We start from the raw sequence: 16,507 nt of genomic DNA on the forward strand, positions 1-16,507 counted from the left end.
CGAAACGACCTTTATGCCTCTACAAATTAGTGTTTAGCCTGAATCCATCTTATTGTTACCTGTCACTCTTTTGACTCGATCGGGTTAGCGCATCTCGTATTGTTTCATGACAGCATGTTTCATTCTAGATATTGGCTATGCTGACGGGTACCTCCGCCACAGGAAAACAGACGAAAGTCCCCCAACGAAAGCAACACCAGTGAGGACCTCCCACACCACTCGGAACGCCGCGACTGAAGCAAGTTTGACGGCTTCTCTATGTTCACTTGACATCCTGACCTGGTTCATCAAGATCAGATACCCATTCGCCGTATTGACCAAATTCCGGTCCAATCCAATTCCTGTCAACCCATGACTGAACATGTTCAACAACACAACACCCCCGACAGGAACGGCAAATGCCATACCCATGGCCCTCATATAATTGGAGATGGTAGTTGGCAGAGTCGTCAGAGAAGGGTCTTCATCCTTGGGCACATTCTGGACTCTAACGTTATAGCTCGAGAGCAGAAGACCGTGACCCATGCCTGCTGTGAACAACAAGAACATCCATCCCACCGCTGGCGTCGTGCTATCCAAAAGAATAGAGCACGCCCCTGAAAGGATAGTCAAAATCCAACCGCCCGAGATGATCCACTGCGTACATCTCGACTCTCTGGCAAGAATCACGCCAACAATCGCGGCCGGAGCGATTGCCAGCCCGATCATGGCTAGTAAGGTCACGGCCGACAGCGTGGCAGACATATAGTGGGTTGCCATGAAGTACAGCGGGAAGAATTGCAAGTGAGCAAAGACCTATAAACCGCAATGTGTGAGAAAATCGAAACCAGAACCAGGGATCTAGAAATGAAAACTCACCATAAACCCATGCAAAAAGCAACCGAGATAAGTCATAACCATCATCCTGGAGCGAAACACCCTCCTCCCAAACAGCGGATGAAGAGCCCACTTAGACTCATAGAAAACAAGCGCAAGGAAAACAGCAGCACCAATTGCAATCGGCACAATAGTCTGCCACTCCGACCAACGATACAAACTCCCACCCCAAGTCAACCCAACAAGAACAGCCCCAGGACCCAAAAAGGCCATAGTAGCACCGGACCAATCCAAAATCCTTAACTTCCGAAGCGGAATACTCTTCGACAAGCGCAGGTCAACAGCAAACGGAATCGCCAACAAACCCAGGGCACAAAAGATGAAATTGAAATAAAACGCCCAAGTCCAGCTGGTATTGTCAACAAACACACCGGAGGCAACAGAACCCAGAATAGCACCGCACATCCGCGTTAGCAGGATATAGCACGAATACCGGGAATGAATGGATGGGGGCGTTGACTCGGCCATTATCAAGAAGCAGAGACTCATTGCGCCGCCGCCGCCGATTCCTTGTATCATACGGCCTATTATAAGTTCGATGAGACTCATGGATCCGCAGCAGATTCCTGTGCCGATCGTTGCGAATACGACTGCTATTATCCAGACTGGGCCGAGGCTGAAGACTTCGCTCGTCATTGTGAAGTATAGTTGGCTTGCTGCGCTGAAGATGAGGTAGACTGTGTTGACCCATAGTGTGCTGGCGAGCGGTTTTTCGAATGTGTTTGCGAGCTCCTGATATCATTTATTAGCAGCCCGCTTTGGTGGTGTGTTAGAACATGGTTTGCTTTTGACATACTGGTAATGCTGGGATCAAGCTAGTCGCATTGAAGGAATCCATCATCGACAGAATGACGATGCATACAAAGACCAGCCATTCCCGCACGCCAAAGTGCCATTCCTGTTCTTCGGGTGAAGGCTCGCTCTCGAATAACTGGATCGAACTCCCCAGTGGTGGATAGGGTGTCACCTCGTCGATGGTTAGGACGCTATCCCGCACCCCAAAGTCGATTTTAGACTCATTGTCGAATATTTCAGACGCTATCGAATGCCGTCCCATTTGATGCACAAGCTTCAAGTAATATCTTGATAATGTATGTTCGAGACGGTGATATTCACAGTAACTAGATCAAAAAGCGAAATCTCGGCGAGAAACTCATAGCACAGCTTAGCAGTCACAAGTTACCCACACACCGACGTGGGGCCAGGAGAGCAGCTGCAGCTACTACTAAGGGCAAGCTTCCCCTCTACCCCTTGAGAAGTGCGGAAACCTGGAAAGGAGCGCGGTGGGTCGGATTCCGCATAACAAGGGATGCGCAATGCGGCGATTGGGCAGAGATTCGATCTTGCTTGGCAGGAAGGAGAATTAAGCTCCCTGCTCTTGTGGGGAATAAAGACCCCGAGCTCCTGAGAATGATGGGTTACAGGGATTGACGTGCCCTAGAAGTGGCATTCCAGCCTCCCTCGCCCCTTGTTGGATCTGAGGACCATGTACCACGCCGAACATTCCATTAATGATGCAAGGAATTCTTCTGCGTGACATCACTCCACTTTAAATTTTATGGCATCATTGGATTATAAGATAACATGTGATTCATGGGTGTGCATGGGACACACAGAAGGTTTGATGTGAACTGCGATGTACATGTAGATGCAGTGCTTTGATATCAAGACAGCTTTAACTTTTCCCACCACTTGTCAATGCAACTAGTTCCCAGCCCTCAAGTCTAGAGTTATCTTCCTGTTCGAGATAAAATCTATCACACTAATACTTCGAAGGCAAGACATAGCCCCCAATACTAACAAAAAACCGCATAGCCCGACCCAAAAACTCAGCAACATCTTCCCCAAGCCATTTAGGAAACAACTTTGTCCTTGAGCCTTCAAGCTCCCGCAAATACCTACCAGCAACCTAAAAAGTACATTAATTAGCACCCACATCCACACGCAATGTTTCAATAATCGAAACTCCATCATACCATAACACAATCCCCCCACCTCTCCCCATCCAACGCAACAAGCGCAATAGCCTCAGCAACTCGATCAGAAGTATTCTTCTCCAAGCCCGCCTCATCCCATCTCTGCGCAAAACCGGCAGTGATATGAGTCGGCGTAAAGAATGGCGCGATTGCATTGACCTGTACTCCGTACTTCTGTGCCGTCGGTTGACATGCGCGTAGAAGACCTAGAACGCCGTGTTTGGAGGCAATGTAGGCTGTTACTCCTGTCCCGCCGAAGTAGCTTGATGTTGATGCGACGAGGAGGATTGATTTTCGGGATTGGGGTGATGGCTCAGCAGCAGTATCTATAGGCGTGGGTGCTTTCATATAGTGTAGTCCCAGTCGAAGTGCTATAATTTTAAAGATGATTTATCTTGTTAGCCACAAATGGAGGCTGTAATAAGCTTGGAATCAATAGCATCAGAAGGCGAAATGGGCAAGATATACTATTCAAAGTTCCCTTCAAATTAACATCAATAACCCTCCCAGCCTCCTCGCTCTCGAGAAGCCTTCCATCCTCATCAACCGCGTCCAAATCTAGAACAGGTCTAGATTCCATAATGCCAGCATTAGCAACGACAATATCAAGCCCGCCAAAGCGGGCAATTGTCTTCTCGAAACATTCCGTCAACTCGGTCCAGTCAACGATATTAGCAGGAAAAAAGGCCGCTCGGTCTGGGTGGGCCAGTTGAGTTCTGATTACTTCTTCTGCTTCTGTGCGGAATTGGGATAGATCTGCTAAGACGACGTTTGCGCCTTTGGCGTTGAAGAGAGTTGCTGTTGCCGCGCCGATGCCGCGTGCTGCGCCGGTTATTATGACTGTTTTGTCTTTTGCTTCGGCGAAGAGGGACTGGTTGAGCTCGATTTGGGTCATTTTTGCTTGGGAGTGATGGGTAGGGTAGGTCTTGGGTGGTTTTTTTCCGGGAGAAGGCCGAAATGGGGTGTAGGACTGTTTTTATACATCTATGGAGGTGGAGGAGGAGGATGCGGGGTATTGATTGCGATATTTGCCGCGGTTATTCGTGCAGGTCATGTATGTACTTGAAGCTGGACGTAATGATAAAGATGAAACAACGCACGTAGTGCACGTACTGCCAGTATGTACAAGCTAGGTAAAAATATGTACTTGAATCTGCCTCTCAATCACCACAATAAAGGGTAATTCAATCAGTTTTATCTCGGTCATTCGGTTTCGATCCTGACATCTCACTCAGGTCTACTCTCGACCCTACCCGCGAAGTCATGCGAGATGGGGCCATTGACTCGGTCGTGCTGACGGCGTGGAAGGAGAAGTCTAACTCGCCGACTAACTCCTTGACGTGTCTAGAGAATGAAGCAGTCAGCAAATCAGGTTTGGATGAGCGTTAATCCCATGGACACATACCGGAGAAGTCTGTCAACATCACCAACGATACACCTCGTTGAAATTTGCAAAACTGCAAATGCAGCGAAACCCGGCTCGGCGATGTGCCTGATGCTCAGGATGTCCTTATCAAGTGCTTCCAAGCGCTTCGTGAAGCTATAAGGCCGGGGAGCCTTAAGGTAGGGTGGCAGAGGCTGTCGGTTGGTGATACTAGCAGACAGGAGACATAACAATGATGTGACTTCGTGAGTGGTGACCTTTGCTGTACCGACCAGACGTCGGAAATCGAGCATCCAGGCGGTATCTGTAACATCATCCCCATCGCCGAGATGCATCAAGGTATCAGACGCATAACCTAGCAAACTGAGGTAGTTCACAATGCTAGAAGAAAGAGACCAGGTCAGCGCCAAAAAATCAAAGTAACAGATGATGTTCACATACTTCTCAACACAGAGAATGATCGAGTCATACTGCTTCTTAGGGAACTGACCACCAATGGGTACCTCCCACCGCAGGAACTCGGAGTACGTCCGAAGACCAGCGAGCATAAGCATCTGCTTCGAGAACACCTTGTGTCGGGCTTTCTCGAGTTTCCGACCCGCAGAACTCTTGAGAAGGTAATCGCCTTCGTCACCACGCATGCGACCGGAGATAGTCTCATGGATGATGGAATAATAGTTGGCCAGGAGATACAACGAAGCACCCAGACTCTGTCGGAGTACTGAGTGCTCTGAAATCGGATAGGGGAAGAATGTCCAAATGAACGCGACAGCAATACCACCCGACACAGTAGCGAGTCGATACGGTGCTAGCAGATAGATGGGGTAGAAGAGCTGTCCGTTGGAAGTCGCGACTGCCTCTCCAACTTTGCGAACTTGGAGTTCGTAGCCGATGATCAATGTTGTTGTGACGATGCTGATAATGCCCACGACCCTGAAACGGAACATTTTGATGGGGATGTAGAATGCCATGGATACAAAAATAAACAGGAACACGATCACACCTGGTGTCTTTTGGTCCGGAATGTACCAGATCAGAAGACTTGCCACCATTGCAATCGTTGTGCCTAAGATTCGGAGCACGAAGCTGAAAATGCTCTGTCCTGAAGTCGGGGACATGCTGAGATTCACCATGATCATGGCCCATACCAATCGCTGTTGAGTAAAGAAGGTCTGGGTATCATGTAAGAAGGCGACGATTGCAATGGTCATAGTGGCACAGGCAACGCGGAAGCCGTACGTCGACTCGAAAGAGCGGAGGAACCAGGGGATAATCCGAATTTTGTCTCCAAACTTCTGGAACATAGTACTAGGTGGAAGATGCTCGGGATCTTTGCGAAGCCGATACGCCTCGCCAAGTTGAAGGATGTTGTTTTGGGTATGAATGTCACCCATGTTATCATCATCGTGGGAGTCCTCTGCACTCAAGACGGATTTGGCCCATTTCCACAATCTCTTACCACCGGGAATGACCAGCCTCTTCTTTGACAATTTTCCTTTGGCGGCAACATGATCAGCATAGCGAACAAAGTCCAGCACGGTTTGACCAGTCGAGTACAGCAATTGCTCCATCTAAATCTTCAATTAGTTTGAACAGGAGAGAATTTCAACTAGGGACAGTCTTACATAGAGGAACAGATACAGCTGTCGTCGACTACGCTCTTTCTGCGTGGCCGAATTATCCAAAAAGTTGGACTCCAGAATTTCGGGGTTGGTAGGGTGATCAAAGAAGTCGGGAGGTAGTTTGATACCCTTCTCCTCTGCCCAAGTTTGCAGGGCGATACGCTTTGCGTTTCGAAACTCTCCAAGCTTTTTCTCAAAATGCTCCGTGAACGCTTTCTCGCCAGGGGCGGTATCCTGAGCTGTTGCTTCCACGTCCTCGCCCCCCTCGGTCGGGTTATTGTCCGAGGCCTTCGCCGTAGCCGTGCGCTTTGGTGGCTTCGTCAACAGGAATACATAAGATGTATGCAGAAGTCCCTCATCAATCGTCTGAATCATCATGGCAAAAGGATCGTGCACTGCTCTCATGATATCATTCCACTCATGCACGACACGCTCTCGCACGGACTCCGGAACTGCATCCAGGTTGGCATCGATGGGTTGATTCCATCTGTTATAATCCGACAATCGCTGGAAGATATCGACAACGAAGCTCAGCCCAACAACCGGAATCATGATCTGGCGAAGATGACGGAAAATCGTTTGAAGATCATCCGGTCCCAGTTTCCCTATTGCGATTTCACGCTTCGCAAAGGTGAGATCACCATGAAGCTTAGCATGAAGATCTGTGATCTGTCGGATTGCAGCACGGATGGCCTCCGCCTCCGGGCTATAGACCTTCCCTTTTTCACTAAATTTCTCACGGGCGTCATCAAACGTCTCGGTCCGACCGAACATGTCATCTCTTTCTAGACTTTCAAAGTACAATGCGTGGGCATTCAAAGCGGAACGAAGCCCACTAATGTACCCGGCCATTTGCTTGAAGACAGCCTGACGCGACGTCATGGGAAGGATGAACAAAGACGTGACGGTCGAGATAGCGAGACCCGTGAGAGAAGACTCCAGCAGTCGTCTCACAAAAGCAATGGCGGCAGTCATATTCTGCATCTGTGGAGAGTAAACAGACGCGATATTGGCAAACATGGCGTATATAATGACCGGAAATTGCAGCTGCGGGTATTTGGCACGGAAGGTATGAACCATCCAGATCTGGAAGAAGAGCCAGACACCACTGACCGCAGATGCCGATGAGTTGTATGTGCCACTGGAGGGAGTGGCCGTATTTTGTCGCGCTTTGACACTTGAATACATAGTCAAGAGCGCAAAACAGGCTGCTATGCAGACAGCAAGAATGTCAAAAATCATCATTTGGATGAATTTTGCGCGGGGCATGATCGCAAAGCCCAGAATCGAGATGATGGCCATTAGATAGCCCAGAGTAGTGAACTGGTCGGCCACTGGCGTGGCTTGGTAACTGTGACCGCGGTTAGATAGACTCATGGCCTGGGAGATTGTCGGGTTAATCACTCACATGGCCACGGCGATGGTTGGTGCAAGACCGCCCCTAATATAATAGTTAGCGATGCGTTCTCTATAACAAGATACCTTCCCAGCTGTCAGGGGCACATGGAGACATACTTCATCATCAACAAGACAGTCGGCCGATCCAACCCCGTCTTCCCCCAAATCTTCTTGACAAACCCAACAAAAGTCTGTTTTTCCTTGGGAGGATCATCCTGCGCCTCTGGCGAGTCAAACGAAGACGCCGACTGGCGCGAAGTCGTTCGCGACGCCATCTTTACACAAGTTGGACGCCCTGCAGGTCTTGGCTCAGATCTTCAGAAGGAGGTGCCATGAACACGTGATCTAATCGCGCAGACAGCAATGGTATAAATGCCAGTCGAAAGCGCTGTACAACGTTGCCCTTAAAGAGCTCTGAAGGAACGTCGGGGCGACGTCCCGCCTTTCGAATCTACGGGTGTGGACTGCGGACCGCGTGATGTTATTGGTGTTCATTGCCGTTGTGGAGCAAACCGAGGTTAACAGTTCTGCACCTCTAGAATTGACGTCTGCAACGGTTTGTAGATCGGTGTATATCTGTTGTGTAGTATGCATTCAGGCACGGATGGTGGTTGTACGAACTGCCGATAGACTGTACTTTTGTTCTTGTATCTTAGCTCCCTTCTATCTCGATCGTACTTCGATTCCGACAAAGGTCCTGTACTATTGCTAAAAGTCTTAAATGGCGCCGAGGGAAGTAACCGAATGAAAGTAAAAGATATTCGCCTTGTTGTTCAATTTATTTGCATTGTAGAGATGTTTGCTCATTGTGATGCTGTCAATAACGTTAATGCCTCAATGCCCTCGATGAAACCCACAAACCTCCATGGACTTTCTCACTGCGTCTTTCATTCACTCCGTTCCTTTCTATTACTCCGCTGAGGTGTGATATCCGATGTCTCTTTGATCCTGCACTTGGCTTTTGATACTCCGATCTCTGCTATATCTAGGACCTCGGGCCTGGATATCTGGAGTGGACAGAGACAACCCGAATCCAGACGGACTTCCTCACCTTCTTTTGAACATCCTTCATCTTTCAGTCAATCCAACCTTCTCCAAGGAAGGATTTCACGATGCCTTTCAAGCTCAACACCATGTTGATGACCATGACGGCTTTCCTCCTCATCGGAGGGACCATCGCGGCTCCCACCGCTCTGGACGTGAGCAAGTAAGTCGAAGACATGATGGAAGCTCGCATATCACCTCGGCCTATCAAAGATGGACAGACTTGAATGAACCAAGCTGACCCCAAACGTAGGCCCAATACCGACGGCAAGCTCATTACCGAAATTAGCGGCGGTCCCTATTCTGGTGACCTCACCTGGTTCGATACCGGCCTCGGAGCTTGTGGCCGGTGGAACGTCGACACGGACTACATCGCCGCTGTCTCCCATATTGTGTTTGACCGTGAGGCGCGTGGCACGAACCCCAACAACAACGGGCTCTGTGGCCAGAAAATCCATATCCAACGCGGAGGCCGTACCGTCGAGGCAACTGTCGTTGATCGCTGCGAGGGGTGCAAGGAGAACGATATCGATGTTACTCCTTCTCTATTTCAGCAGTTTGGTAACCTTGACCGAGGCCGTATGGATGTTATTTGGTGGTGGAACTAGGTCCGCCTAGGGTTTTCTCCCTTCATCAGTCTTTAACTATGGCAGCCCCGGGCTGACATGATCAGACCACTTATGGCCTGTTGAAACTTGGAGATGGGAAAGGAAATAAGCAACAAGAGAATATGTTCAGGGGTTGCTTTTCCAGGAAATCTTGAGTATTGCTTTGAATTGAATGTCGAGAGGCTTGAAACGTCAATATTCAGGCCACTCTGGATCTACCTGTTCTTTCCACGATCGTAGACCGCCGCGGATATCACCAATGAACCTCTGCCCGTTCTGATCTAGTCCTAGCTCTTTCATTTTCTTCACGACAATCTGCGAGTCATTTCCTAGACGGCAGACCACGTAGATCGGGTTGGACTCGGAGCCGAGTTCAGACGGTAACCAAGAAGGCAATTGCGGAGCTTGCTTCTCAGCGTCGGCCGCCTGTAGCTTTGAATATCCCGAGGAAAGGATATCCGAAATAGGGATGTTGATGCTATTTTCCAAACTGCAGATTTCGAACTGCCCCTTATCTCGCACATCAATTACAGTGTGTGGCGACGCCTCGGATACACCAGGGTACTTTTCATGGTACTCCTGCGCAGAGATACGTTCCTCGGGGCCAAGTAAAGATGGAATGCTTGCAGAGCCACAGAAGAATACATAGTCAGTTGATCCTGACTTGATCGTATCCACCGTGACTGTCGCCTCGGCAGAGCACACTGCACAGTTTGCTCGGCGCGAACGAAGACGGATTGTGCGAACCAAGGGACTGGAGTACGCCGAGAAGACATGCAGGGCTGGAGGGTCGCGCGAGACACTCGCAGCACCATCTGCCACACCAACATCAGGCGCAGTAATGACCTTAATTGCCTCGAGGGCCTGCAAGACACCCATGGTCCCGACCACCGGTCCCAGGATACCACCATCGGCACAACTGACCACACTATCAGCCGGTGGCGGTTTGGGGAACACACAGCGATAGCACGGTCCTCCAGTCTTATCACCCGGAGCTCGGGGTGGGTTGTTCAACACCATAAGCTGTCCCTCGGTCCGTAAAGCGGACGCAGAAACCAATGGTTTGCCGGTAAGCACCGCGGTATCCGAAATCAAATAACGTGTTGCCGGATTGTCCGTGCAATCGAGGATCAGATCATAGTTCCGGAAGATCGCGGGCGCCTCGTCGGGCGTGAGGTGCGTTCGGTGCGCAACGTAGGTGGGATGTGGGTTAAGCCTGGTCAATCGCAGAATATTGTTAGCAGGAGCTCAGATCTACAACCCAAAGGCAGAACTCACTCTCGTAGCGATTCGATTGCACTGTCCACCTTGTACTTCCCCACGTTCTTTGTTCGGTGCAGCACCTGGCGATGCAGGTTCGACACCTCGACCGTATCCCCATCAATTAAACCAATTGTGCCAACACCAGCACCGGCGAGATATTGCGCAGCTGGACATCCCAGTCCTCCAGCTCCCACGAGCAGAAGCTTGGCTGATCGAAGTTTCAGCTGACCTGTAATTCAGAAGCTCGCAGTCAGCCCAATTGTTCCAGTCGTACCCTTAACGCCCATCAAGGAGTTGTCGCTCACCCTTAAGTCCGACTTGAGAGACAATCATCTGTCGTCCATATCGTTTATATTCCTCCTGAAGCAGCGGCCACCGTCTTGCTTGGCCATTCCGGTCATTGTGTTCGTTTCCCGCGGTGGTTGTGGTTGCGCTCTCCGATCGCGCTTGCTCGGCGTTCGCGAGATCGCGTCTCAGTCCAGCAAGCTGTTCCTCTGTGGCGGTGATCTGGGCGCGCAGAGATGCGCACGTTTCTTCAAGGGAACCCATCGAGAATGTTGCGCGAAGAGGAATTTGACGCGAGGGGAAATCGGCAAGTTCCCCGCGGCTTTTTTTGTGGGTCCCGGGCGAAGTATTCCGCATACTCACAGGTGAATACTTATAGATATTCTAATGAGGTTGAAACATGAGATACATTCATTCAAATCTATTCCTATGTATATCTGCCAAGTGTATGTATACGTTCTATCATGCCTTGACCCATGTATATCCCAAGTTGTCATCTAGTTATAGTCATTCAATTCAATCCCTGCGTTCCGTAGTAGTCCTAGCCTCTGCGTTCTCTTCGTGCATAATCTGAGTCTTCTGCAAAGTGTGTTCGACATCAGCACGCCTTTGCTGCTCATCAACGGCACCGAAAATGAGATCCATCTCCTCGAGGGTGCGGCCCTTGGTCTCTTTGAAGAATATAATTACAAAGATGCCCATGGCGAAACAGAAGATGCCGAACATGAGGAAAGTTCTCCAGCCAATCTTGTTGATGGCTCGAGGAGTCACCTCAGTAATGACGAAGTTGAACAGCCATTGGGTGGCTGCACCGAAGCCGACACCATAGGCACGGAGACGAGTTGGGAAGATCTAGAAACAATGTTAGTTGAATGTGACTTGAAGTATCAACGAGAAAGAAAGCTTACCTCTCCAAGATACACCCAAGGTGTTGGGCCCCAAGATGCTGAGTATCCAATGACATATAGGTAGATCATGGTAACCATAGCAATGGACGCGGATGAGACCGAAGTAGCCTTCTCATTAGGGGGGTGAGTGGCCAGGACAGCGCCAATGATGAACATCATGCTAGCCATCCAAGCAGCACCACCGATCAAACTCTTCTTTCGGCCCCAGCGATCGATACCGATGATCAGGAAGATAGCCGTTGCGACCACCTTGACTGTTCCATAGATACCGGTGGCGAACAGGGAGGAGTTGGTCTTGCTCAGTCCAACACTGGCAAAGATTTGAGGGGCGTAGTAACCAATACTATTGGTTCCAGAGAACTGCTGCCAGAACATAAGAACAAAGGCCAGGAAGAAACGGTATCGGTTGGTCGGCTTCAGGCATTCCTTCCAGGTCATGCCCTCAGTAGCAGCATTTTCCTCCTGGATAGCAGCGGTGATTTCAGCAAACTCCTTGACAACCTCCTCGCTGGTCTCAGAATCATTTCGAATATAAGCGAGGGAGTTAAGTGCCTCCTCACTGCGGCCCTTCTTCATCAGCCAACGGGGAGACTCCTTGAGGAAGAACAACCCGACGAACATCAGACCACCAGGGACAAGCTGAATGGCCACAGGAATGCGCCATTGGCTTGTGCCCTCAGGGACATGAAGAGAAACACCATAGTCCAGCCAGTAGGCGAAGGTACTACCAATGACGAGGAACTCCTGGAAAAGACCCGCCACACGACCACGGATAGCCGGGGGACAGTTCTCACTGACAAAAACCGGAGTGATACTCGACATGCCACCGATTCCCAGACCGGCAATGACACGACCGCCGTAGATCATGCCAATCTCATGGTGGGCGCCGACCTGGATCGCTGCTCCGACCAGGAAGACCATGCAGAAGATCATTAGCGAGTATCGACGGCCCAGTCGGTCATTAATATAAGCAGCAAATATGGAGCCAAAGAAACAGCCGGCTGTCAGTAGCGATACCACGTTGGAGGAGATCTGGGCATTCTTGTCGTCGCTGAACCCGGATGAATCAACGGGGAGGCCGAAGTCCTTTTTGAAACTCGAAAGAGCCAGGACTGAGCCCATAACACCCGTGTCATAACCTGGGGAGTCATATATTAGCCCTGCATTTTATAGAGAGCATAAATCACTTACCGAACAGCAGTGAGCCCATATAGGCCACCGAGGTCAGGATATAGACCCGGTAATTCTTAAAATCGACGAAACCCATCTTGAAGGGGTACAAGTGGTATCCTGTGCCAAAATGTCACCAGAAACAAGAGAACGGGTAAAAAATGACCCAGGAAAAGTCCGCAGAAAGAAGAAGAAAAGGAGGAGCCATCGGAATCGGGTCACATCGTGCTTTATACTTAGTTCGGGCAGATAACGGACCAATGCAACGCCATGCGATACACCAAGCAAGACAAGCAATCAAGTGGCTTCATTGCTAGCTGGTCCATGCCGAAAGCCTCGAGCTAAAGTGTCCGGGGTTGCGGATGTGGAGGTTAGGGAACGAATTGGGGAAATTTTGGCGGGGGGCCCCGCAGTCTGGGATCAAGGCGACAGTTTCTCCATCCATTGAGGGATGGCTTTGGTTTATGGGACATGGCTCTACGCCTTGCCGCGGGGAACGGCTATTGGCGTTGGTGTAGACGGCATGGCTTGGTGGAGACGCTGTGGTGGTGATAATGTCCGAGCCCGCTGATTGATGGAAGAATTATACCCCTGTCTGTCCGTGATCTCCAATGACGCTCTATAAAATCTGGGGTTATGGCATGATACCGATATCTTGGGGAATATACTGCTTAGTTCTACTATGATGATCATAATTGTTTCATTGTCGTCATTCTCCATATAATGTCAAGTTAGCGTCAGTTGGACAAGCTGCCTTCTTTCTTGCTCAATTGCCGCCGGCGATTGCTTTTAATTGCCGATGCCGCTAGGGTGTCATTCAATTGCAGATTTACAGTACATCAATCACAAACAGAGAAGTTGATTATCAAAATCAATCGTAATCCTTGTTCGAAGACGGCTCTATCGGCAAGGAAATATAGTTTTACCAACCTGTGTTTGCACCATCGGGTATATGACCAATCGCCTTCTCACCACTTCGGGGTCGGAGTGGGTGTGGGATTGACAATATGCCGGCACTGATCCCAGGAGAGAACGAATGCGCTAAGTACCTCTTCGGTGCGAAATTTACAAAACCTTTAGACTTGAATCGCGAGCATCTCGAGATTTCGGCAAAACTCATTGCCTGGATATCACAGGAAGAATGAGCAAGTCAAATCTCTATTTATCGTACTATAAAGTAAACAGATCATATTGTTAGCTAGTACTATGTACATCCCACACAGCGACAGCGGAGTACTGATTACTACCAATTCTGGCCACGTCTTGTGGATGCTGAACTCGACATTGCTAGGTTGGTCGTTGGGTGAAGAGAAGATGTGTGTATATATTTCTTCCGACCCCCTTTGAACAAGACGTTACCCAAGCCTCATCACTAAATCATTAACCGTTACACACACACCTTTTCGATGCACTCATCGGCGGCGGCGGTCCTGCTGAATTGGCCGCTGCCATGGCCCTAGGAAGAGTTTGTAGATCCGTGGCCTTCTTCGATTCCCAGTAATATCGCAACGAGTCGGCGACGATGATGCACAACGTTCTTTGCCGTGACGGTCAAAAGCCCGAATATTTTCATGCCACAGCAGTCAGGGAAATGATGGATAAATATGACACCATCACTTTCATCGACACACAGGTCATCAGGACTCGCCTGGTTTTTAACAGTTCCTGCCGCCTCTTCGAGCTCACCAATCAAAAAGGTCTGGTATGGCTTGGTCAGAAGCTGATCTTCGCATCTGGCACAAAAGATATTCTGCCTCCGGTCACTGGGTACAAGGAACATTGTGGTCGAGGAATGTGAGTTTATTTTGAAAGAAATATCTACGGATACCCTGTCCGCTAATCCCTTTTTGAAACCCAGCGTTCACTGTTTGTTTTGCGATGCTTACGAAAATCGTGGAGGCCACATCGGGCTCTTAGGTCTCCAGTCCCAGGACCTAGAGCCCATGTTGATGGCATTGCGGCTCACCAAAGATAAGGTCACAGTGTTCACAAACGGAGGGGGTGTCGCTACAGATGAAGCAGGACAGATGGGTTTCGAAATTGCAACTGCGCTAGGAGTGTCAAATTTGACCACCGACCACTCAAATCAATCTCTCAGAATCCTCACTCGTAGCTGTTGCGTAAAGAAGATTACGATAGAGCATCTGCCTACAAGCTCAAAACGATACACGAATACAGTCAAATGGAAAACCCTGTATTATCATCTAGTTGGCTACAAGAATATCCAGAACCATAGCGCAATCCCAGCCACTAAACGCGCACCCAGCTCCATGCCACGGCAACTTCAATTACCTTCGAGATTGACAAATGGCAGCACTGAAGATAAAGAACGAACTGATCACTCGGTCGTCTCATAAGTCTCCTTTTCGGCTTGTCGCTTCAACCACCGACGGTACGCAAATAACGCAATAATCCCCACTACCACAAGAAAGACGATGGCGAAGACAAGAACTACACCGCGGTTCTTGTTTGCCCAGTTATCTCGCGCAGCAAGGAAGTTCAGGGATGGAAACGGAGACGGAGAGGGAGACTTCGTGTGAGGAATCAATTTGATGGCAACCATCTTGTTGAGCCGATGGAAAGTCAGAAAATTACTGTTGCAAAGGTCAGATCATTATGTTTGCTTTGAGCTCACCAACCAGGCTGGTCGATCGGTATCTTCGAGCCTTGCTGCATCGTAGGGGCTTCTTACCGGATGTAGGGGTCAGCTCACTATCCGGTTTAGGATATCAGTTGAGGGGCTGACTGCACGAATGATGCGTCAGTAAGCGTATCGAACTTGAAATTTGAGATCAGAAGCAGAAGAACTGCCACCCATTAAAGAAACACCTCTCGTAAAAAGCCAACAGAAAGAGTGAAAGTTGTGGAAAGTTTAGGGAAGCCATACATACCTCAACACACCTGCAGGACAGCTGCCAGTAAACTAGGACACAGAGAGATATAGGTAGTCAGATTATGATGCAGGGTCACTAGTCCTTCCAGCAGACAGTAATCGCCTTCTCAGAGTAGAATTAGGTAGAATAAGCAGGCTTGAACGATGAAAATAAATCCATTAGAAGAAGATCCGGCACGCAACGGCTCTGGTCAGTCAATAATGCTGACTGAATGGTGACCCATGGTGTTTATTTACCTTTTGCTACAGGGGAAACATGTTTGATTGGCTTCAGGTAATACTCGACCATGGCTGACCATCAAGAGCAATCACAAAGTAATGGTCGCCAAGCAAAACCATCCGTAGGGCTCCGCTGTACACTGCAATATCTCTCCTCGCAGAGCTGGACTCAGACTAAGATAAAGGTCGATGATCTGTGGTCAATCGTGATCTACACGGGAGCCCACGTCGAACACGACATACCAATTGCCCAGATGGTCACATCAGGAAACCAATGAGACAACAAAGAATTCTAGATCATCGTCCATGCCAATACATCACCATACAATCATGCCTTCAGTTCGGCTTGCTGGATGCTACGACCAGCTGATCTGATATGGTTGGATCTGGGATGACAGCTTTTAGTGTAGAGACATGCTCGTAGGAAGGCCAAAGCCGATAAAAAGTCGACGCAGTTCATTTCTTCAACATGTTTCCTCTCACAGATGAAATTATATCAAGCAATAGATATTGCCGCGATGTGTTGTGCGCATCATCAACGTGAAATATTTTTGACGTCATGTCGTTCGGTCAAAGGCAAACAATAAATAACTTGCCCACATCGGCAACATATAGGCTGCCTTACTGTCATCTCAATCCATGTCATTTGAAATTTGTAACCTTCGAGAAAACGCGGGGAGAAGATCAACCACTGTCATCTATCAGGATTAGGGTGTCTTGGTCACTGAACCCTGGATCTTGACCAAGGAGGTAACCGAACACACTTCACCCGCAGATATGACAGAACAAAATTCTTATTCTGCTACCTGCTCTAACCCCTATATTTGTACCTCTCTCGGCCACTCTCTTTCAGAAATTTGT

The 16,507-nt window shown here is 49.2% G+C and overlaps 6 protein-coding genes across 6 annotated transcripts; 1 reads left to right on the top strand and 5 right to left on the bottom strand.

Annotated features, from left to right (window-relative positions):
* Positions 1–135: 135 nt before the first annotated feature.
* On the bottom strand, positions 136–3,747 carry PENARI_c009G00363 (uncharacterized protein; the record flags this gene model as incomplete). Its single annotated transcript, XM_022631710.1, has 6 exons — positions 136–795; positions 859–1,608; positions 1,673–1,914; positions 2,779–2,785; positions 2,853–3,223; positions 3,321–3,747. The coding sequence occupies 6 exons, from the start codon at positions 3,745–3,747 to the stop codon at positions 136–138; spliced, it is 2,457 nt and encodes an 818-aa protein (XP_022488293.1).
* A 289-nt stretch (positions 3,748–4,036) lies between these two features.
* PENARI_c009G01735 (uncharacterized protein) lies at positions 4,037–7,531 on the bottom strand (the record flags this gene model as incomplete). The annotated part of the gene is made up of 6 exons (XM_022631758.1): positions 4,037–4,196; positions 4,258–4,617; positions 4,678–5,807; positions 5,862–7,209; positions 7,267–7,299; positions 7,374–7,531. 6 exons carry the CDS (start codon positions 7,529–7,531, stop codon positions 4,037–4,039), a joined length of 3,189 nt encoding a protein of 1,062 aa, XP_022488429.1.
* An 837-nt stretch (positions 7,532–8,368) lies between these two features.
* Positions 8,369–8,908, top strand: PENARI_c009G06873 (RlpA-like double-psi beta-barrel domain-containing protein; the record flags this gene model as incomplete). The annotated part of the gene is made up of 2 exons (XM_022631907.1): positions 8,369–8,463; positions 8,554–8,908. The coding sequence occupies 2 exons, from the start codon at positions 8,369–8,371 to the stop codon at positions 8,906–8,908; spliced, it is 450 nt and encodes a 149-aa protein (XP_022488273.1).
* A 192-nt stretch (positions 8,909–9,100) lies between these two features.
* On the bottom strand, positions 9,101–10,720 carry PENARI_c009G07336 (HesA/MoeB/ThiF family protein; the record flags this gene model as incomplete). Its single annotated transcript, XM_022631916.1, has 3 exons — positions 9,101–10,124; positions 10,187–10,400; positions 10,477–10,720. 3 exons carry the CDS (start codon positions 10,718–10,720, stop codon positions 9,101–9,103), a joined length of 1,482 nt encoding a protein of 493 aa, XP_022488202.1.
* A 252-nt stretch (positions 10,721–10,972) lies between these two features.
* On the bottom strand, positions 10,973–12,631 carry PENARI_c009G11008 (sugar porter family MFS transporter; the record flags this gene model as incomplete). Its single annotated transcript, XM_022632039.1, has 3 exons — positions 10,973–11,308; positions 11,365–12,503; positions 12,556–12,631. 3 exons carry the CDS (start codon positions 12,629–12,631, stop codon positions 10,973–10,975), a joined length of 1,551 nt encoding a protein of 516 aa, XP_022488124.1.
* A 1,061-nt stretch (positions 12,632–13,692) lies between these two features.
* Positions 13,693–14,314, bottom strand: PENARI_c009G00341 (uncharacterized protein; the record flags this gene model as incomplete). The annotated part of the gene is made up of 3 exons (XM_022631709.1): positions 13,693–13,704; positions 13,934–13,990; positions 14,045–14,314. 3 exons carry the CDS (start codon positions 14,312–14,314, stop codon positions 13,693–13,695), a joined length of 339 nt encoding a protein of 112 aa, XP_022488306.1.
* Between the last annotated feature and the right edge of the window lie 2,193 nt (positions 14,315–16,507).

This window comes from Penicillium arizonense, assembly GCF_001773325.1.
Source record: "Penicillium arizonense strain CBS 141311 chromosome Unknown PENARI_contig009, whole genome shotgun sequence".
NCBI classification, from domain to species: domain Eukaryota; kingdom Fungi; phylum Ascomycota; class Eurotiomycetes; order Eurotiales; family Aspergillaceae; genus Penicillium; species Penicillium arizonense.